Source organism: Nannobrachium achirus, assembly GCF_963921795.1.
Source record: "Nannobrachium achirus genome assembly, chromosome: 10".
In the NCBI taxonomy this organism is placed as follows: Eukaryota; Metazoa; Chordata; class Actinopteri; order Myctophiformes; family Myctophidae; genus Nannobrachium; species Nannobrachium achirus.
The window spans coordinates 36760270-36782900 of NC_137819.1; the positions used below are offsets into that span (position 1 = coordinate 36760270).

At 42.2% G+C, this 22631-nt stretch overlaps 1 protein-coding gene across 2 annotated transcripts; it reads right to left on the reverse strand.

Annotated features, from left to right (window-relative positions):
* Positions 1-327: 327 nt before the first annotated feature.
* Positions 328-20352, reverse strand: ak2 (adenylate kinase 2). Of its 2 annotated transcripts, XM_080734867.1 has the most exons (7): positions 20187-20352; positions 15240-15365; positions 13655-13765; positions 13264-13358; positions 8060-8132; positions 5490-5715; positions 328-627 (listed from the first exon to the last, which is right to left on the reverse strand). In XM_080734867.1, the coding sequence occupies exons 1-7, from the start codon at positions 20283-20285 to the stop codon at positions 620-622; spliced, it is 738 nt and encodes a 245-aa protein (XP_080590993.1). In that variant the 5' UTR covers positions 20286-20352; the 3' UTR covers positions 328-619. The 2 variants fall into 2 exon arrangements, with proteins under 2 accessions (XP_080590993.1, XP_080590992.1); XM_080734866.1 differs by lacking the exon at positions 328-627 and having other exon boundaries at positions 5449-5715.
* Positions 20353-22631: the final 2279 nt, after the last annotated feature.

A 22631-nucleotide genomic window follows, 5' to 3' on the forward strand; every position in this document is an offset into this window, starting at 1 on the left:
GCCATTTTCCCCATCTGTTGCTATGTACTTTTTCAAGAGTATCTCAAATGTATTTTAGCAATTTCTTTTTTTTGTTGCACAAATGTCAAGTATTACGTTATTTTCAATCAGTCATGAATGGAAAGGAATACTCTCTCCTTCCTCATGAAAGTTATTTACAGGGGTGCCCTGAGCCGATAAAGTTTGAGAACCTCTGCTTTAGTCCATCTCCCCTCAACAAAGGCAAATAAAGGTTGGTTATGTGATTATGTGATGAATGTGAACAGTACAACTCTCGTTGTGGAATGACACCCAGTGAGAGAAAATAGAAACAGCTTAAACGCAATGTGAAGATTGTAGAAAGCATCTTTTGAGCTTTATTATTTGGGAAAAGCAGGTTGTCATCAACAGTACATGGGATTCACTTTTTCCTGTCAGTGTAATAAAAGAAACATGATGGGCTGACATCAAGACCCACACGGCAGCAGAACAGAACAGGACATTTCCTATGATAAGTGCTATATTACAAGACATTCCGCTCCGCTTCTTTAATTCCCTCCAAACACCCAACCATCTCTCCATCTGTTCACCCATCACAATGTCTCGTCTCTCCGTAGTCAGGGTTGGAGATGCGCAGGACTCAACCAGCTGAGAAAGAGAGAAAAGAATGTGTAGGGTGAGAAAAAAGTTGTGTAAAAGGAATTCTTAAAACACCACCATTCAAATGTTTATATTGAATACCAATACAGTGCTAGCAGTACCATGTGTTGGACATGACTACTGTTCATCTTTTACCGCAAGTAGACATCCAGCCTTTCTTACCTCTGGAAAGGTTGTACAATCCAACAGTACTAGTTAGTTTGCAAAGAATTTACATGACTAGACCTACCATTTAAGGTAACATTCACATAGCTGTTTAACAGTTTCAAGTAAACAATGGCATACACATAAACCGTTTTATAAAATAAATAAAATTGAATCAAGGCATGATTAAGCAGCACATTGCTTTGTTAGGTAAATTCGGCATAAAATTGTCTCATCAAGTTAAATATAACAGTGAACACCACAGCAGGCTGGCAGAACATCTGCTTCTGTTTTTCTTCACAACAGCACTGAGAGCACAGGGAAATATTGTGTCAGCCATTCAAGGGAAAACTGCAGTTGACCGTCGGAATGCAAGGTGTTTCCAGATAAATGCAAGCAATAGGTGACTGGGGTGGGGGACAAGGCATATGGGAGGGAAACATAAGCGGAAGAGTAGGAAAAACAATCGTTAATCCTTATGGTTTTCTAAAAGGCATCCAGAGGCCAGATTGGATAGACTATTTCAAGTAAAGTTGATTATTTCAAGTAAAATCCAGCCTAAATCAACTCACGAATTGGTGAATACAGGCAATTAAGCCATGTTCAAATTAATAGAGGGAACCATAATCTGCCGTCAAGAGTGCAGGATCTCTCCTACAGTATGTCAGTGCACTTATACATGTACACAATAGAACATCAAATTGTATAATAGTGCAAGTGTTACACTAGTCAGATGACAAATTTAAGGGGTGGTGTTGCATTCATGAACCAAAAAGTATCTTAACAGTAGATGTGTGCTTAAATTATTGTACAGTACATTTCTACCAGTATATTCCTGAGTTGGTTTGCTATTCAGTAGCGAAGTGTGATGTCACTTCCGTGAAATGGCGTGAAATGTCGCCCTCTACGGGGTTCATGATGGTATTGTTTTGTATTCAAATCGCCATTGGGGAATTTGCGATCACCGCATATAAGAACTGTGTTAAAAATATAAACACACCATGCTCTCGGATTGACCCAAATGGATATGAAGCATCGACTAAGGTGGAAATGTACAGATTTACCCAAAGAGTAACACAATAAACGCTAGAAACGAGTTACAACAGGCTATATCAGATATGAATGAATATCATAAACTATGCAGAACCCCCCCGCTGACAGAAACGCGCACATGGTGTGTTTATATTTTTAACACAGTTCTTATATGCGGTGATCGCAAATTCCCCAATGGCGATTTGAATACAAAACAATACCAGCATGAACCCCCTAGAGGGCGACATTACGCACAAATGACGACATGGCTTCGTTTCTCTATTGTACTGAAATCTACACTCTTAAAACACTAGGTCAATGATTAATCTTTAAAAACATCTTTGAGAGTGCTGAGGTTCAGATAACTTGCATCTATCCCTCCTGGCCCTAGCCTAAACTCCATTGTTGGAACCTTTCCTCCTGTGACTGTCTCAATAAAAGTGTGCATGGCACTATCTTTAAAAAGTATCAATATCCTTATTTTTAAAGAAGCTAATGCGTAATCACTGTTAAGATAACAAGCCGCATCAGTTGCTTGACTTCAACATCTGCAGTCCATTCAACAAAGGTATATTCTATTGCTTTGCAGTGAAATACTAAAGTACTTAAATTAAACACAGCATTCCGTACAGCTCATCATAGTAAAGACAGATGTTAAACTAAAATCTCAATTTGTCAAGCATCAGTTAAATTGGCCAATTTAAGTTTAGTTGGGTATATTCATATAGTATAATATCCTACAATACATCATCCATTATAAACCCCTAGATAGTCCCCCCAGGAATCCGGAGAAAAAGTCTTGATTCCGCGGACATTAAAAAACAACCTAAAATGACCAGTTATCAAACTAAAAATTATATAGTTCTAATTATCAAGTAAAACCCTTCATGAAATAGCTACAGTTAATTGTAATTAGAGGTTAGAATAATCGAATATTCGAATAATCATTTTTGAGAATAAAAATATAATATTAAATCTATTCTTTTTTTTAATTGTTATTGTTTTTAATAATTACTTTCTGTTGCAAAGACTATATTGTCATCCAAACCATGCCCATAGTAACCACATTTTAGAGGATAGCCTACCTAAGTACTACCTAGTATGGGTGTAATATTTATTTATTCTCTTCTGCATTAGCATTATTGCCAGGACCATAGAGGCATAGAGAGGAACTATAGTTCAGGACACAGTTTCTGTCAGGAATGTGCGACCATCCAGCGTCAGTGCTAGCAGGAGGGAAGCTAAGCTATTCCCCCAGGCTCTGTATGAGGTGGCCACTGGCCAGACCATGTACAAATCATTTTATAATAGTAGTAATAACTACTCCCGCCGCTCTGCCGCCACTCGCGGCTGTTATTCCGCGGTCGTCCGAAAAGTCCGCGAATGGCAAAGAAATCCGCAGGTGGTCGCCAATTCCGCGATAAATTCCGTGATCGCGGATTCCTGGGGGGACTACCTAGAACAGGGGTCTTCAACAGGGGGACCAGGACCCCTAGGGGGTCCTCAGAGTTACTACAGGGGGGCCGCCAAATCTTTGTGTGATAGGATAATTCTAGATAATAATTTAGATTAACAACTTGAATCCTCGCATTCCCTATTCTGAGGAGAACTTTGGCCTAAAATAGCAGACCTACAAGCTCTCAACGAGGCGTTGAGAGCTTGTAGATCAGCTATTTTCAATCAACACAAATCCAACATTGACACAAATCCAACATCGACTGATGACAGTGCTGTCACTTTCAATCAGCAACACATTTATACAACATGTAGAGGGGGTCCCTGCTTCATCCGTCTCTCAGCTAAGGGGTCTTTGGCCTGAAAATGTTGAAGACCCCTGCCCTAGAAATTGATTTCCCTGTATTAGAGTTGGAGGAAATAATTTCACAATGCCAGCAATGCTCAGCAGGAAATACCAGGGACGGCCTCAACGGTAACCGGAACGCTCGCCCCAAAACACACTTTCCTCCACAGCAGGAGACCACTTGCTCCACTTGACGTGCAAGGCTTGCCCCCCAGTAAGGCAGAAACACTCTGCCCGCTTGGTGAGGACAGTCTACAGCCCCGAATATAAAGTTAGGAAGTAGTTAAGCAAAAAACCTTACAACATCAGAGGCGCCATCTGAAGCGGACTTGAGCCACAAAAAGGCACCGTCAAGCGAGCCATGAGGCGTGTGAGTTGCGAAGTCCGCTTCTATGAGAAACTTTCTCAAAATAATGTGTCATTATTATTTTGATAAAGTTTGATTACTTTGAGATGTATTCTTATTCTAGATATCATTTGAGTTTCTTTATTTCGAGACCAAGTCATTATTTCAAGAAATACTTTCTTCTGACCCTCTCTCCTCACACACATTTGTGCTAGTGTAAATGGACTTCCACACATACCAACTTGACTTTGTGATAATCACCTTTCTGGCACTCTTTGTAATGACTTTATCAAATAAACCGTTTGGCACTTAAGGGCTATGCATAGAGGCTTAAGGTGTACTGAACCTCTGAGTGCTTTGTCAGGCAAAAACATGACATCAGCACATTACTACTAGTGTGGGAACCTGGTCAATGCCAAAGTGAGGCAAGCAACTCAAGCTCAAGTCAGACCACTCAGTCTTTCAAACATTCTACAATCAAAAGTAATATACATAATATAATTACAATGCATTTATATCCATTAGGCATTAACATTAGCATTTATCAGTTTTAACCGGTACAGTCTCTAGTGTCCAGAAGGAGTCCACAGAGTCAACGTCACCCAGAGAGGAGCACTTGTCCAAGTGGAGGAGAGGAGGAGGCGGCAAGGATTTACACGGAGAAGAGGAAATATAGGAGAGTAGAACTATAAATAAATAAATAAAATAAAATACTCTAGGGTAAAAAAGGTCAAGGAGGCGAAGAATAATCAGTTTTGTTGTCCAGAAAGGGTTACAGGTGGGTGAAGAGTCCCAAGTGCATGAAAAGTAGAGAGCTGCGATTGATTTACATCTAGTAGTGCGCACAGAAAATAGCAAATCTACAAGCTCACAATGCATTATGAGCTTGAAGATCTGCTATTTTTGGGGCACACAACAAAGTATAATGTAAACCGGGCTTAGTGCCAAGTCAGTTTATGCACGAGTTAAGCAAACCAAATTCTTTATATCACCAGCATATGATGGAGAATTATCACCAGTACACAGTCAATATTACGAAAAGTGTATCCTTTTTTAAAGCCACATGCGATTTAAAGATTATTCCTGCTGCTGTGCTATAAACTAAGAAAAGCTACTGATTTGTTACTCAGTTTTGTTTTAGGCCGTCTCTTGATAACCTCTCTCCTTGATAGTTTCTTGGCTATGTTTTACCATGTTTGCATTGTTTATCAGCATGAAAGCAGCAACTTGTTAAAAACACTCAGACTACTAGCAAAATCACTTGCAGTGGTGTAGTCTCCAACTGTCTCACAGAAGTGATATGTGCACCTTTTCTGTATACTATATAGAGAACAGTCCAGCCGGTGTAACGTTTGCTTAACCCTAGCACATTCTCCAATCCTTGGCGAAAGAAAGATGGCAGAAAGAAGAACAATGAAGAAAAATAGTTGTGTTTGAGCTGAGGCGGAAGAAGAAGGGTCACCAGGTGAAGTGTTAACAATTCTGTTTTTTTGGGTTCGTTTTAGATGAACGAGACTTTGTCTTTACAGGCGGAGGCGCGGGCAGCAGCGCTGGTTGCGCTGGTCGCAGAGAAGGCGGCTACGATGGCGGCAAAGACAACGTTGGGTGTCTGGGCGGCGTCCACAGCTGTGTGCAGGCCCCGTTTGCTATAGTACTCCACCAGAGGCACCGTCTGCCGGTGGTATGCGTCCAGGCGCGACCGCAGTGTCGACTCATTGTCATCGCTGCGCCTCATCAGGGGTTCGCCCGTCACCTGGGAGAGCAGAGGACAAAGAGGGAGTTTAGCTTATCTTTTTTTTTTTGCATTTTTGTTGTCATTGTACTTTTGTTGTCAAAGTGACAAAGAGAGAGATAGAGACAGAGACACTGAGAAAGAGAGAGTGTACTGAAAAAGCTGTGGTGAAAGAGATGCTATTGTGACAAAACATGGGGGTACATGTGATCACTTGAATGCCGATCACACACATATATTTTGGTTGTTTCTGGGACAGGGTTCTAAGGATTATGGAGGAAGTTATGGATTATAAGATTATTATAGCGACCCCAGGATATGATATCTTGGTCTGACACCCGAAGACACAATAGGTTATGAGGACCTATATCTGTTCAAAATCTTGATACTAGCGGCTAAGAAAGAAGATAGATGAAAGTGGACCCTCCTAAGGAGGAACATTGGTTGGACATTGTCAAAGCCTAACCATGCTACAGCATCATGTAAAAAATGACTTCTTAGGACCAAAGTGGTATACGAAGATGTTGGGAGAAATGGTATCTGTATAAGAACAATTGTGTGTCCTCCCCCACTCTCTTCCTCCCTTTTCTCTGTCCATGTTCTGTTTCTGTCCACTTGGTATTTTGTCATATCCGTTTGTGGTTTGAGAAAAAAAACATGGGGTTACAGGGAAAAAGACATTGTAATAGAAGAGGTGTGAAGGTGGAGAGGGATAAAAGAGGAAATAGGATTTGAGCTGACACAGGGCAAGAGGGAAGGGTAAAAGGGGACACATAAAAGGCAGATAAAGAGGGAGAGGAGAGAATGAGCCACAGTGCTGGTCAGCTCACTCACTCTTGCCAATTGGCTCACAGTCAGTGCAGTCTGCACACACACTCTATGGGTTCCAAACAGCTACTGTACAGCTCTACACACATCACTTGTTGCTGTACTAGGAGCCCTCTTATGTTTTGCCAATGAAACAGGAGCTCAGCGCAGCTGTAGCGATACTCCTTTCAAAATTTACGGGATTGTGTGTCACTGTGAAAGGGTCTTTGTTGGCAAATGTGCCACACTGGGTTTCACACGTTACATAAAACGGGCACACACAGACACGGTCTTACCGATGCACATTCCTCCATACAGAGTTGTTACATTATTATATAAAGAAACCCTGGTACAAGGTCCCAGATAATCAATTTCGTCTAGGGACACCAGGTCAGTACAGCTCAGCTTGTGAAGACAGGTCTGAATTAATCCCTTATTAGTCCTGGCGAGAGTGCAATACACTGTGGATGCCCTGGTGAAGCGTTGATTCACTTTTTAAACACAGTATGAATGACTTATACCTTGTGTTATGAATCTACTGTACTTAAAGGACTGACAGTCAGAATCAAAAAGCCTTTAGCTACCACATGGAACTAGTTGTTAAGCTATCCCTTCACTTTACTAAAATACATTTACAGTCTTCCAAACCCACCCCCATTGTAGCCACAACCACCTCTCGTTCACTGTCATCTTTGTTAAGATAACAACAAAGAGTTGACAACATTTTGTCCATCTTTTTCCCAGCATGCAGAAGTAGTTGAATCCAGGTGCGTTGTGGGGTAATCGGATCATCTGGACGATCCAATTAGTAGCTTCAATATGTACAAGCCGTTCTGGGGGCTTGATCCACACCCCCATCCTGACTTCCATCAGTAGCACCACTAGTCACCCAGGCTCCACCACCAAGCACCTCTACCAATGTAGAACCAGTACAAAATACTCTGGTAGGGAGCTGAGGCCTGATTTGGAATCGCATGAGTTCTGGGCGGAGACGTTTGCTTTCACGCCCGTCGGCAGGTTAGTTACTCACCAGCGTTAGTTTCACTGATGTTAGGGTTAGAGTTAGGATAAGGCATAGTTTTACTGAGGTTAAGGTTAGGGTTAGGTTTAGGTGGTCGCACCTCCGCGCAGTCCAAGCGAACAAAAAGGAGCACTCCCTAGCTCCAGTTCAGCCAATCAAAAGCTTCCATGGGCGGGGTTTGCCCAGAACACATGTGCATTTCCAAATAACGCAGAGCTGAGGGTCACAGCTGCATCATGTCTAGTTATACGATGACAACTACATTTGTTTAAGACAAGATGGATGTTTTCTCTGTGTAGTGGTCCATAGTACAGTTAGTGCTCAAAATCTTTTCAGGGAGTTGGCAGTTTAACCACAGTAGTTTCATTTACAATGACGGTTATGTTACTTATATTCAGTAACTTTCTTTTGCGAGCTGGTTTAAGCAAAAACATTGCATATGTCCCCTTTGTCCAATAGAGGGCAGTACATTGTTAGTGTAAGCTTTAGACCAGTAAAGATAAGACAGGAAAGCATATTGATGGTGAAATAACTTACATCATCCTTCATGGGTTCTTTGGGAGGGTTGAACTCTTCATGATAAGAGCGTCCACTTGCCTGGTGAATTAGCCTGGAAGGGGTGGTGTTAGGAGATGTAAGAGGAGGAGGAGAGGTTAAGGGAGGGAAAGAGGAAAGGAGGGCAGTTGAATATTAGATGGTCGGGATGCGTGAATCAAAACACCATCCCAGTTCCAACAATGGACCAACTTGTTTTCAGTGGAGATGACGGAGGCGTGCCGTCTCAGGCGAACATGAGCCACGTGAGACACCGCCGAGCGGGCGAGTCGCCGCGCCGAGTGTTGCGACGGTCGCATGAGCCGACTCAGCGCCGTTACCGAGTTATGTGCCGTTATGGACAGAATAGTAAATCTTCGTCCCCCCGACTTTCGGCACCTCCATGCGGTCCAGGTGAACACAACGGAGCGCTCCCTACCTCCGGTTCAGCCAATCACAAGCTTCTACTGTTGGAAGTGGGATGGTGTTTTGATACACGCGGTCGGGACTCCCTCTTGCCCAGGTGTTTTGCCTTGATTGTGTCTAAACCCTAACATGTAACTTCACTAAATCTATGCCTAAACCTAACCTCACAGAAATAACCTCAAAACCCTGCCCACCTGGGCTAAACACCTGGGAAAAAGGTTCACCCTTCGAGGTGTGTTATTAGCAATAACACACGTGTTTCACATTGCACTATCTTGTCCCATTTTAAAAGGCTTGCGCTGCAGCCAATCACCACAGCACAAAGGAGCCCCATCTGAACCAATCAACCACAGGTGTACTCTATTCAGCTATGGGCTCAGATAATGTTGGGTGATTATGGTGAATAAAGAGAACAAAAGCGCACCAGTAATAACAAAAGATATGACAAAAAAAATAATAATAATAAATAAATAAATGTTTTAACAGAAGCTTTTTCCGAGCAGTTGTCCCTTACCGAGTTTCTGACTTTCCAAGGGGTTGTGCATTGAGTGTACAGTTGGAGCTAGAGTATGTACTGTAGGCACATAAATGCATACAGTAGTCCTCATACCCAATCCAATACTGATCTTTCGTTTTCATTTTTTACTTATTTAATCAATCAATATTAAACTGTAGGCTACTACAGTTTATGTTCATCTCATCCCCTGCTCTTATATCAGAGAATAGTGACAGGGCTGTGTTGGGAAAACAAACGTGTACTTAGTGTTCAATAGGCTATATATATTTTTTTAAATGTTTTATTTAACATGATAGATTATGACGAGACATTTGTATACCGTAGTTTCATTTTACAAATAGTTTTCAAATGTGGCTACATTTTCAGAACCCTTTGAGATTTCCCTGGGACCCATTTGAATGACCACCTGAGAACCCCAGGACCCTTACAGAGAAAACTGTTTAACATCTTTATAGCGGGGCAGGTAAATGCATTTTTGCACTAAAATACTTCACAAGTGGAAAGAAACCTAAAACTTTTCACAAGTACTCCTTAGGGGTTGTTCCTATGATAAAACACGTTAGACACTGAAAAATCAAAATGGCTGCCATGTTTCCAAGATGGCTGCCTCTGAACAGTACGCCAGCCAGTTAATGTCCGATTTTCATAATATTAGAGTTGTTTTGTAGGTTTTAAAACATCGTGAGTTCATTTATTACTCTTTTAAAGCAGCCAGAATAACTTTTCTGACTTTTGGTTGGGGTCTTTCCTCACCTGGGACCCCCCAAACAGATTGCTCCAGAGCAATGTTAAATTAGATCATAACTGAAGCATTAAAGTTGTTGTAACTGGGCAAAGCACTGAGCAAAAATGAGTAGTAGCAAATACCCAGGGGTCTTCCACAGGGGTCCCGGACCCCTAGGGGGTCCTCAGAGTTACTACAGGAGGCCTGCCGAATCTTGATGGGGAAGTTCCTTTTTTTTATATGTATATATATTTTTACATTTGAAACTGTTTTTATTAGTATTCTCAGTATTATTTATAACATGTGTGTGTTAGACAGACAGGTTCACAGGTATTGCAAGAATTAAGGTATTGCAACTTCTCACTTTGGGCGCACAGTCTAACATGTTCATTTATTGCATTGCACTAACACTGACAACACAACACACACACCTCTTTGTTATCGTCACCCCAAAACCCGCACCCTATCCTCTTAAAGAGCTCACGGTCAATTGTACCCAAAGAAATTCACTACTATACATGTCCTCCCTAATAATGTTGACAGTTTCCACTATATCATTTGCAGGGAGGAGAGTGCAAGGCAGGTTATTGTTTGAGCAGCTGCACCGTCCCTTGTAACCTGCTTTGCAAACACATTTGATGAGCTTTGCCTTTGCAGCAGGGATGGCAAGAAACCTGACTGGAACATACCCTCCACTCTCTGAATTCCATCTATTTTTTCAATTGATGGAAGCTCAGGGCAATTTGTCAGGTATGACGAAGTAGGCATCATAATACGATACCTTCATCAAGGGACATGATTTTGAGGAAGTGCAAACACATGAAGAGGCTGATACCCCGATTCCTTATCAAGTCCTTGCCTCCGGTACAAAAAAAGGAAATTGATATATTCGAGTGAGTTCAAGTTGATGTTACAAATGTCAAGGGTTCCTTTGCGTTTTTCAGGTGTTGACTGGGGAAGAACATTTGTTGGAATCACCAAAAAGACATGGGTCAATGCCTACTTGATGATGATGATGATGATGATGATGACCAAGCCACTAACCGCTTCAAGGACCTTGGCAAGGTCATTGGCCATTCCTCCTGAGCTTATAAATTGTGAGCTTCCATCAACATTGCAGTCCGAACATTTTGCATGCCATGTTTACAGTTCAAAAGGTCCAACAACCCTGGGATTACTCAGATGGGAACTATTTCTGTCAAATAACTTGGAGGGTGAGATGCTACCTCCAACTCGTGCTGCACTGCTACCACATTACCTCCGTGCCAACTCCGTCACAATGCAGGATAAATCATACCTGACAAATTTCCCTGTGCTTCCACCAATCGAAGAAAATAGATGGAATTCAGAGAGTGGAGGGTATATTCCAGGTTTCAGTTTTCTTGCTCTCCCTGCTCCAAAGGCAGTACTTGAGCCCATCAAATGTGTCTGCAAAGCAGGTTGTAAGGGACGGTGCAGCTGCTCAAATAACCTGCCTTTCACTCTATGCTATGGTGGAGACTGTGTCAACACTATTAGGTTGGACATTGAAGATGATGATGATGATGAAGACGAATATATCCTGCATGTCTGAAATTACTGTAGTGTAGTGAATCTCTTTGGGCGTAATTAACCATGGGCTCTATAAGAGGATAAGGTGAGGTGACAATAACAAAGAGGTGTGTGTGTGTGTGTGTGTGTGTGTGTGTGTGTGTGTGTGTGTGTGTGTGTGTGTGTGTGTGTGTGTGTGTGTGTGTGTGTGTGTGTGTGTGTACAAACATTCCCGTGTCATTCCATCCATGTTTCATCTCTGTGATAACTTGGAAATGTTTGCATCTTTGACAGCTAATACACCAGATGTTGTTGTGGTTGATGAAGAGTCCAGGGAAGTGTCTGTATTGGAGATGGCCTGCACCTTTGACCCTAGCCTAGAGGAAGCTTTCATGACCAAGGTCATTAAATACCAACCTCTCCTAAATACGATCTCAGAGCTGGGGTACAGGTGCAGACTATTTGTTTTCATATTTGGCAGCCTAGGACATACCCACAGGCTGGTTGTTAGAGGGTTTCAACAACTTGGAGTGCCTAAAAAAGAGGCAAAAAGGCTGGCAAAGTATTGTTCCGTCTCCGCTATAATCGGCAGCCGCCACATATGGCGGAGACGCTGTTACTTATACCCGTAGAGTACCAAGTGCCTTGCTATTGTATCATGAAGACATAATGCCATGATTTTGTAAATGTTACTCTACTGCACCTATACTATTTGTGTCCTTGTATGCATCTCCTTTGTGTGGACATAAATAAATGGTTAAAATGTGTGTGTGTGTGTGTGTGTGTGTGTGTGTGTGTGTGTGTGTGTGTGTGTGTGTGTGTGTGTGTGTGTGTGTGTGTGTGTGTGTGTGTGTTGTCAGTGTGAGTGCAGTGCAATAAATGGAAATGTTGTTCTGCACCCAAAGTGAAAAGTTGCAATACCTTCATTATTGCAATCCCTGCAGTAACAGCTGTCAACCATAACTGTTTTAACACAAAAAACATTATAAATAATACTGAGAATACTAATAAACCATCAAAGTACAATACATAAAACCAGGATACATAAAAACATTCAAAGTTTCAAATGTAAAAAAAAAAAGAAAAAAAAAAAGATCTCATCGAGATTTGGCAGGCCCCCTGTAATAGCTCTGAGGACCCCCCAGGGGTCCCGGACCCCCCGTGGAAGACCTCTGTTATTTGCTACTAGTCATTTTTTATTTCAGAGCATATTTCAGATCTAATTTAACATTGTTCTGGTGCAGGAGCAGAGCGATTACTGAAATAGGCTCAGGGGTCTGTCTGGGGGGTCCCAGGTGAGGAAAGACCCCAACCAAAAGTCAGAAAGGTTATTCTGGCTGCTTTAAAAGTGTAATAAATGAACTCAGGATGTTTTAAAACCTACAAAACAACTCTAATATTATGAAAATTCGATATTAACTGGCTGGCGTACTGTAAAACATATCCGAAAAGGCGGCCATCTTTAAAACTGGCGGACATTTTGAAAATTAAGTGTCTAATGTGATTTTTCTAAAGAATGACCCAAGAGGTACACTCTGTAAAATTGTGGTGCTTCTTTCCAGAACTGAAGTATTGTTCTCCTTAACAGCCCCGCTATTAGGAAGTCTGCATTGTGCAGTGGGTGAATACACACCGCCATCTAGTGGGCAGACAATACAGGCCATTTCAGATGCCATAGTAATCAATGATGAAAATAGGCCAACATTCAGATGGGTACAGATTGCAGAGATGAGATGTGACTACAGGTGTGCCTTGAGCACAAAGTTTAAAAGCTACTGACATATTCAATTGTTCTTTTAACACACTGATGTGTTTTACCAACCATAAAAGTTATATAATGCACAATGACTAATATAACATTTAGTGCATGAACCATCGAAGGCAGTGTTTTACATAGGTCTTAAACCAGTGAGTGCCCCCAAATCCAGGGGCATCATGGTCGCTAGTGGGATATGTGTTCACACACACACACACACACACATACATACACACACATCAAACTACTCCTACCTGCCACAGATCCTGCGGACCAGCAGCGAGTCATCAACAGCAAACTCAATCACAGAGTCCAGCTTCTCTTGTCTCTTGTCCATCAAGTCATCGAGCTGGTAGGCAGAGGGACATACACAAAACAACAAATAAACAATTGTTTTGATTATTAGAAATTGTTAGAGAACATATTAGCTTAGTTTTGTTGTCCTTATGCAATAAAAACATTCAGTAGAACCAAAGCATTACTGCACTTGGTAATCCAACTGAAAAGGTTCACATGCTACTGAGAGATCTATGCATTTTTTAATTATATCTTGGTTTAAAATGCTGCGCTCCAGTGTTGTCGTAGATATGATGTACAGACTGAGTGATATCTTCATGTAAAAGTGATGTCCACTCAAAACCTCACCATCTCTGCTTGTTTGACCGTGCGGGGGAAACCATCCAACAAGAAGCCTTTCTTGCAGGGTGGCGTGTCCAGGTTCTTCTCTATGAGTTCCACCACCATCTCGTCACTGACCTACACAAGCAAAGCGTCAGTCCATTCATTCATACGCTCATTTGCTCCGACTAGCATGACGCTTAATCGAACCATCGGGTGTTTCTGTTCTTTGATGGTGTAAAATAATCAAGTAATACATTTTCTTGTGTGGCAGTGGCACCATGTCATATATTTTCTATACAATGTACTTCACTCACCCACAAGTGTTGTTAACAAGAAACACATTAACAAGCCCTGTAAAATAAATAGACAGGTACTGTTCCTTGAGAAACAGTGAAGGCTCTTGATGTCTTAAACAGGATATTCCCTCAGAACTCTCCCAAGTTGGTGCATCAACCATGAAATACACACACAACTTAGGGAGTCACAGAACGGATGTCATAAGTGGCGTTTCCATAAAGCCACTTTTTGCGCATTAACGGCTTAGTCGCAAAATGTTTTTATGGAAACACTTCAAAATGCGAATAAACTTTCATTATCCGCAAAAGAGATTATCCGCTTGGAGGAGGATTTTGAGGCTTAATCGAATAAACTAAATACGCAAAAGTGAATGGAAACGGGTCAGACAATACATTCGAATAAAGTATGACGTTCTAGGTCCATTTCCCCTGCCGCTTTGTCCATGGTATAGCGTTAGCCCACAAAACAAAACTGTTGTTTGTTACACACGGAGTGACACGGACCATGTGTAAATTCCTCCCGTTTTAAGCCATCGGTGGCGAGCAAACCCTTCCTCATCCCACGGTGTTGCGTGCCTGAAGTGCCCAATCTACAAGCTCACAGGCACCGCAGCTCGCATCCACGTCTCCGCGCCGTTGTGAGCTTGCAGATCGGCCACCTGACCTTCCAGAGGACGCTGAAACTGCCACTGTGCAGCGACGCGGCCGCGGTTTTCCCGGTGAATCGGTAGCTTTATGTATTGAGAGGAACTCTTGCCAATTTCCTAAGAGACTCGTCGCCAATTGTAATATATTTAAAAGTTATTTGGGGCCATGATGATGACGACTGATAATCCCTTCTTCCCACTAGACAGCGACCGAGTGACAGCAGTCAGACGTGTAGACGGTGCAGTGCTCAGGTTCGGTCTGAAAAAAAAAACAGCCTGATCAACTCTTGCGACGTCGCTAATTCGAATGACACCCGCAAATGGAAACATGCTAAATTCGCTTTGTCTTAATGCGTATTTCTGATAATTCGCTTCCCTAATTCGATTAAGTTTATGGAAACGCCACTATAGTTAATAATTCTAATCGAAAGGTTTTAACGGTTATTCCCAGGATGTGTGAACGAAGCTTCCAGGTGAAAGTATGGCAGAGCTAGAACGTTCCAAAGTTTTGAGGAGGATAAAAAAATATCGATTTAATAGCAATGTCCCCTCGCCCTAAAATAATAATAACAACTACAACAATAATAAAAGTCCAGGAAATGTTACAGCATGCTTGCAAATAGACACCGACTGGTGGTGAGGAAAAGAAAGCCACAGTCGTCTTACCAGTTTTCCAGCATCCATGGTCTCTTTAAGCCTCTTGCCGAGCTCAGAGCCTGATGCCACCATGGCCCTCAGCATGTCTCCAGTGGCCAGGTGGCAAACACAGTACTGATCTGCCAGCCTCGGGGCCTGGAGTGAAAATGGGTGGGGACTGGAGGTTACGTTTGTGTTGTAGTCTGACGGAGACATTTTTCTATGAACTAGTCAGAAGAAGGCCTGTCACAATTATTACATAGTTGCAATTATTTGAGATAAATCACAATTATTTTTGCATAATGGCAATAATTTTTTCCATGTTGAAAAATGTTAAAAGTATTTTCAAACATTTTCAAAAGGTAGTGGAAATAGCAGATCTACAAGCTCACCATGCATTGCATCGGTATGCGTTGTGAGCTTCTTAGATTGTCCATTTCCACACTGTTAATGTTTATTTGAAAGTATAAAGTTATTAAATATGTCTGTCTATGTCTTTGTATATTTAGGTTGTGTTACTTGTATATTTAGGATATTTGTCATACCTGCCCTGTGAAACTTCTAAGCCTAAGAGTGATTCATATGCTCCAGTATTCAACAACAAAAACAATTAAATTGTTAATTGCAATTATGTGTGTGACAAATGAATTAACGGTCAAATACAATCAAAATGTCATAATCGTGACAGCAGTAGTAGTCAGAAGGAGAAAATGTTTACAACGTATGGTAAAGGGCTTACAAATGTAAGAGTAAAATGAAAGCACCAAAAGCAACATTTAGCCTGCAGCTGAAAAATGTGTCTTCCCTTCCTTTAGTCCTTACCAGTCAACTAAAATGTTGTTAGTAAAATGATGGTCTACTCTAAAGTCAAGTGGCAAGTTACAAAACAACTGGCTTGAGGAATTTTAACATAATTTAAGGACCACTTTGGCAGGCAGAATTCCTAACATGGTGAACACATGCTCTTGTTACACCTACAGTACAAGTCAAAGGAACTAGGGCTAGACTAAACAAACATATTTTTGCAGGCTGGGACAAGCCTGCTAGATTTAGATTAGATGTTCAGGGTCAAAAATAAATACAAGGGAACAGCTAAACCTTTTCATCAAATGCACTGCCTTCATGGTTCCAGTCATGATCAGGAGGCACAGATGAGGGCAATGATAGTAAACTGTTATCACCTCAAGCTTTGAGACAACACAGATAATGATGTGCTCGTCCCCTAATACAACATACTACACTTTAATAAACAAACTCGAACTGACTGGTCTAGTGGGGAAAGGTATACTGCAAGGACCTGCAAGAGCATTTTGAAAAATCATTAATATGCCTTCTGTCTGGCTTTCCAAGGGACATAAGGGAATACGACATAGTCAGAGTTTCCTGTAACTGTTTGTTTGTTAGACATTTGCGACACAAAGCCTTAAGGGAATTCTGCAACCTCTGGTATGCAACCAGACCACAACTAATGAGCTACTGGGAGGGGAGAGCAATACCTTCTATCCAGCACTGCCTTTGGTACATTGCACACAAACCTACATTGTTTTAAGCAGTCTACTGCAAGACTAGAGCCTGGTACACTCACACTAAGAAATCATGAAGCAATGATTTAAGTTGTATTTAGCTCTCAGATTATTGGCAACATTGCCGTAGTCAAAGTGTAAAAGAGAAAGCTCATTCACTATATGGACACTCATGTAATAACAAGGTACATAGTAATGCTCTCAGGTGTTAATTGCGACCGTCAGGGAGCAGTTTACTATGAAAACCTCCACCGTCCGTCCGTCCGTCGGTCACACGTCACACGTCACACCTTTGCCCTGCTCATATCTCCGCATCAGTATGACATCACACCACATGTGTACACAAACCTTTGTGTACGTTGCTGTGGCAACAGTCTGTTGTTGCTGGTCTGTTAGTGTACGTTAGCAACCACCTTAGCAACCATGGTTTTACCCTAGCAACCAACTGTTTACCCTAGCAACCAACTGTTTACCATAGCAACCATGTTTTTTTACCCTAGCAACCAACTGTTTACCATAGCAACCAGATACGCAGAGCAGGGATCTCCATATGTGGGCATAAACAGGTGACATTACACTGATGTCAGATACTCAGAGCAGGGATTTCTCCATAATATATGGGCATAAAAGGGATTCTGTTAGGGATCTCCATATATGGGCATAAAAGGGATTCTGTTAGGGATCTCCATATATGGGCATACAAGGGATTCTGTTAGGGATCTCCATATATGGGCATAAAAGGGATTCTGTTAGGGATCTCCATATATGGGCATAAAAGGGATTCTGTTGGGGATCTCCATATATGGGCATAAAAGGGATTCTGTTAGGGATCTCCATATATGGGCATAAAAGGGATTCTGTTAGCTGTTAGTGATCTCCATATATGGGCATAAAAGGGATGCTGTTAGGGATCTCCATTAGAGGTCTTCACGGGTCCAATTTGAACTACCCGAACCCAAAAGGACCCGGGGGAAATGGACCCGGACCCATATGGCCCCGTCTATCATTTGGAATTTGAGAACCGTTACCCGATCAGCCCCGAGACGTGATGGATCCGATCCGAACGGCCCCGCCTGTTATTAGAAAAATTGGATCCGATACCCGAGCAGAACGAGAGATCCGAGACCCGAACCTGTCGCCCCGAAATGAAAGAATGCCAACGTTATTATATTAAGAGTTGTATCAGACATATTTCTTACCTAACGTCGCCACGGTGCTGCTGTTGCTGTCAGCGGCGCTGTGCCTCTCGCCAAAAGATGATCTTTTCCCAGATCAGTAAGTCAATGCGGACAGTTTGTAAATACAAATAAATCCATGTTTTTATTCCTTCTTCTTTGGCTAGCCAATGCTAATGCTATCGTTTTCTGTCGCATGTGTTGTTCATTATATCTTTCTGCTTTGAGTGTCCATTTTGCTCTGCAGAGCATGACAACACGCAATGACAACTCCATTGTAAACCGTTAACCAAAACGTTACGTTAATATCTTTGATAATAATAACAATCCAACTGATACAGTCAGTGTTGTTGTGACTGAGTGAGTTATACTTCTCAGTTCTCACAACCAATGCAACAGATTACATGCTGCATCTTTAGTGCCATCGTGTGGCGTTATCTATTTGGTGCAGTTGTTGCGTTCGCTTTCACTTCAATCTCGGCCTGTCTCGGCTCCACTCGGGTAACAGGAGATACCCGGGGAACCGGGGCAGACGGCCCCGGCCCGCCCCGCGGTAAAAGCTCGAAAACGGCCCCGTTACCCGGCTCGGGGCGGTTCGGATCGCGGGTAATTTCGGATCTCGGGCAGGTCCGAAGACCTCTAATCTCCATATATGGGCATAAAAGGGATTCTGTTAGGGATCTCCATATATGGGCATGAAAGGGATTCTGTTAGGGATCTCCATATATGGGCATAAAAGGGATTGTATCCCAGATGATGCCCTGTTAGGAGATCCACACTAACAGAATCCATATATGGTCCTACCGACAGCTGCTATAAGCCAACCCTGGCGATAAGGTCTGAGTCGAAGAAATGCTTCTTTCCTGGCAAGAATTGCCCCTTTATACTGTAGGGCTCGTTTGTGTATTGTATGACATCACGCCACATCATCGGCTGAGGACTGTGTGATGTCATCATATCTCCATATATGGAGACGTAAGTTGCTCATGCCCAAATATGGACTGGTGAGGTCAGACTTAGTGTGACGCGTAGGTTATCTCCATATATGGAGATTCAACTTCAATGAGTAACCATGGCAAACTGTCAACTGCCCGTATGTCTTGATAATTGGTAAAACAAACTTTTGGCCTATTTGTGGAGATAAGCGACCAACGGTCGCTTATCTCCTGATTAGGGAGTCTTACTGGTTTATACATTTGTAACTTTGAGAGTGTGCAAATGTTATGTTCTGTACACATACACCTATACATGAGACTACTTTGTGAGTGAACTCTGGCATCTATTTCAGTGTCAGCGGTGTCAATACTCAATGTACACACACACACACACACACCCACAGTACAGTATAGTTATCGTAGTACAGAATATTTAATTAATTAACTTACAATCGAATGACATCAAATATTCATATGAAATAGAGTAGCAGAGGGCTCAGAGTCTCTGCCTGTGTTACAAAAGACCACACTATATTGTAGCACACACTGCAACATTTAAATACAGTATATTGTACTACCATGGCCATCTCTCTGTGGGATTTCTATACAAACTTGACCAAGAAGCCTTATATGACATGTTCCCTGTATGAATACCAGTTATTATCTTCTCATCTCTTGCCCACTCCATACAAACACATCATGCCACTTAATGCCACTTTGTTACAGTGACTTTGATCAAACTGTTTCAAGTAGTATCCAGTATCCACAGCACAAGCCACTACATTAAAATTACCACGTAAGCCTTATTCTGTACGTCATTGCACAATAGTGTCACGCTGTGAAAATAACCATCCACAAGCCTGTAGATCTGCTCCAAAAATGACATGCCTCAAAGTGGGATGCCAGCCAGGTGACATGACAGGAGCTTAGACCCGCTTAGACCCCTGGCTACGCGAGGCTACATAGCCTGTGTGGACTTCACCCCCCATCGCTGTGATTAGCTGAGACGTACCCAGCCCCCTTTTCATTAGGAAATACGTCACGATTATGGTCACGAATATACACATTTTCAACTGGTCTTCAAAGTTAAAGTGACTGATAGCCTGCGGTGCTGTGCAGCAACTAGTGCCACTCAACAAAAAGTTCCTAGCTTGCAAACAGTCTTTGCGCACCAGAGATGCTACTGATCTGTTAACTTGTGATGAGAATTCGTGACAAATAAAGCCGTCAGCTCAGCTTAGCCCACACTGGTGTCTAGACTGTCTACTCTGTCGGCCATGCGCTTTCCATTGCTAAGGTTAAGGCTAGCAGCTAGCTAGCTCGACTGAAACAAGAGTCTCTCACCTGCGTCCCTTTGCCGGCCCCGGGCGGTCCGAGCAAAATCGCCCGAATCCCCTTTTGCACGTCGGCCACGGCCTCTTTCAGCTGTGTACTGGGGGCCATTGTCTGTACAGTTAGGGGGGAAACACGGCGACACGACACTAACTTTGACGTCCGTGTGGCACTTTGGGCTGTGAGAGTGAGAGAGGAAGTTCCTCCTCCTCTTTTTCAAAATAAATGATTGAAACCCGCCCCCCGCGAGGTGAGGACACGCATATTTCATTGGCTATCAGAGGGCTCAATCAGTTCGCCAACTCCACGCCGTTTTCCTAACCTCGCCTACCAGGCTTTCTTTACCCGTGTCCTTAGGCTTAAAATAACTAACTTCCTCGGGAGAATTTTATTAAAATGTGAGAGCATCAAAATATAATTTAAAGTAGGCCTAACATAATTTATACCTCATAATTTCGACTCCACAAGAAGACATGTCAATGAAGCGAGCGGGCGCAGGGGGGTGTAGGCCAAAATGAGAATGGGAAGGAGACAATGGTTTAGTAGGATACACTATAGGCCTATATAATATTTATAATATTTTTCTTTAATATAATTCTATAATATTTAATGGACTTTTCGCCCTCCAAATGTTCACACATTTCAAAATGAGCAGGCATGCAGTTCTGTCCTAATATTCTCTTACACAGGCCTATGGATTTTGATTGATTGAATAATATATTAGAAGTTTGCATTGAAAATAGTTAAAAGTAGGCCAGTTCTGCAGTTCACTGGTACAACTTACAAGGTCAACTAAAAGCACAAAGCTCAAGTAAGCCTAGCCTACTAGTAGCCTACTATTATGAAAAAGAAAAACAGTTGTAAAAACACGAGCAAAAATAAATGGTAGGCCTATAATAGAAAGGTGGTTAGGTTAGGTTTACTGTTACCATTACAAGTAGCAGCCTGTAAGTGGCTTTTCAGAGCAGTACGTTAGACTAAGTTTACTTAGTCTAACGTTTGGGTCCCTTTGTTTGGGTTGAACGTGAGCTAGGTAATTAGTTTGCTTTGGGCTGTTTGGAGCCTTGTTTTAGGGCCTTTTAGCGATACCATATGTAGACTCCATAGTCATAGAGGGGCTAGTCTCGCGTGGCCAGACTGTTGCCTCCGCGATTTGGCCAAATCATTCTGAGATTGTGGAATAGTTGTCTGGCTACGCGAGAATATAGAGGGGCAAAATGAGAGCACTCGCTAGGCTAGAGTCTTCCGTGTATTATTATTGACCATCGGGCGATTCTCTGTAAAAAAAAAAACAATTTGTTGTTTGATTTTTTTTTTATTACCGTGACATTCTTTCACTGGAAAGATTTGCCAACCTAAGTAGGTAATTTCGTTTTTTCATGTTATTACATTGTCACCCACATTGTGGAGATATCGACCTTGCTAAGGTTATTATTTGATCTAAAGAGGATGGGTTCGGTTTTACGCAGGTTGCAATCACAAGCAGATGCCATGTCGTTTACATAATATATTAGGAACAATAGAGACCCTTCCTTGAGGAACGCCACAGCTAACTGGGAGGGGGGGGGACAGGGTTCCGTTCACCTGTTCTCTCCCCACCAGGTAAGATTGCATCCAGTTCACTGCTGCGCTGTCAAGACCGATAGCTTTCAATTTATCAATCAGATTCAGAATAGAGTGATTTACGGTGTCAAATGCCTTCTGGTCCAACATGACCATGGCACAATATTGGTGAAGTCCACTTCAATTTTGATGTGGTCGTTCAAATAGATGAGGCAAGTGTCAGGGGAATTCTCTGAAGACAGATTAGAACTCATAAATCAGTTTCCATAACTTTTGAGATGGAACTAAGAATTGAGATGGGGCGGTAGTTGCCAGGGTCTAGTTTGCTGCCTTTTTTGTGCAGGGGGTTACTTTAGCTAGTTTGAAGTCCTGGGGGACATGACCCTGTTCGATTGATAGGTTTATTATGAGGGTAATGATTGGAGCTATGGAGGCGGTTGAGTCTCTGAAAAAATTGAGGTGAATTTTGTTATGGCCAGCGGCCTTGTGTTGATGTAGGGTGATCCTTGTTAGTTGTCAGTATGGCGAGTTTAAAATGATCTTTGCTTACCCCTAGATTTCTGTAGTACTTATTTTTGTGCTCTTCACCATACTGCCCAGATAGGGCGGACAGTCTTTTGACCAGTGATGTGGCTATCCCGCTATGGTGGTAAAGTTGATGTTAAAACATTTAGCCCCCCCATATCCAAACAAGGGATGCACAATTGACATTTTGGCGCATATACTGACTAATAGCATGGTCAAATCAATAGGATACAGACGGATACCAATATATTTTGCTATACAAGTTTCCAGTAGGCTACCTGTTATACAGTAACTGTGATTCTGGGTACAGACGCATTCTTGTACTTCCCCTTAAAACACTGATGGAATATGCACCCTTCATCATCACAA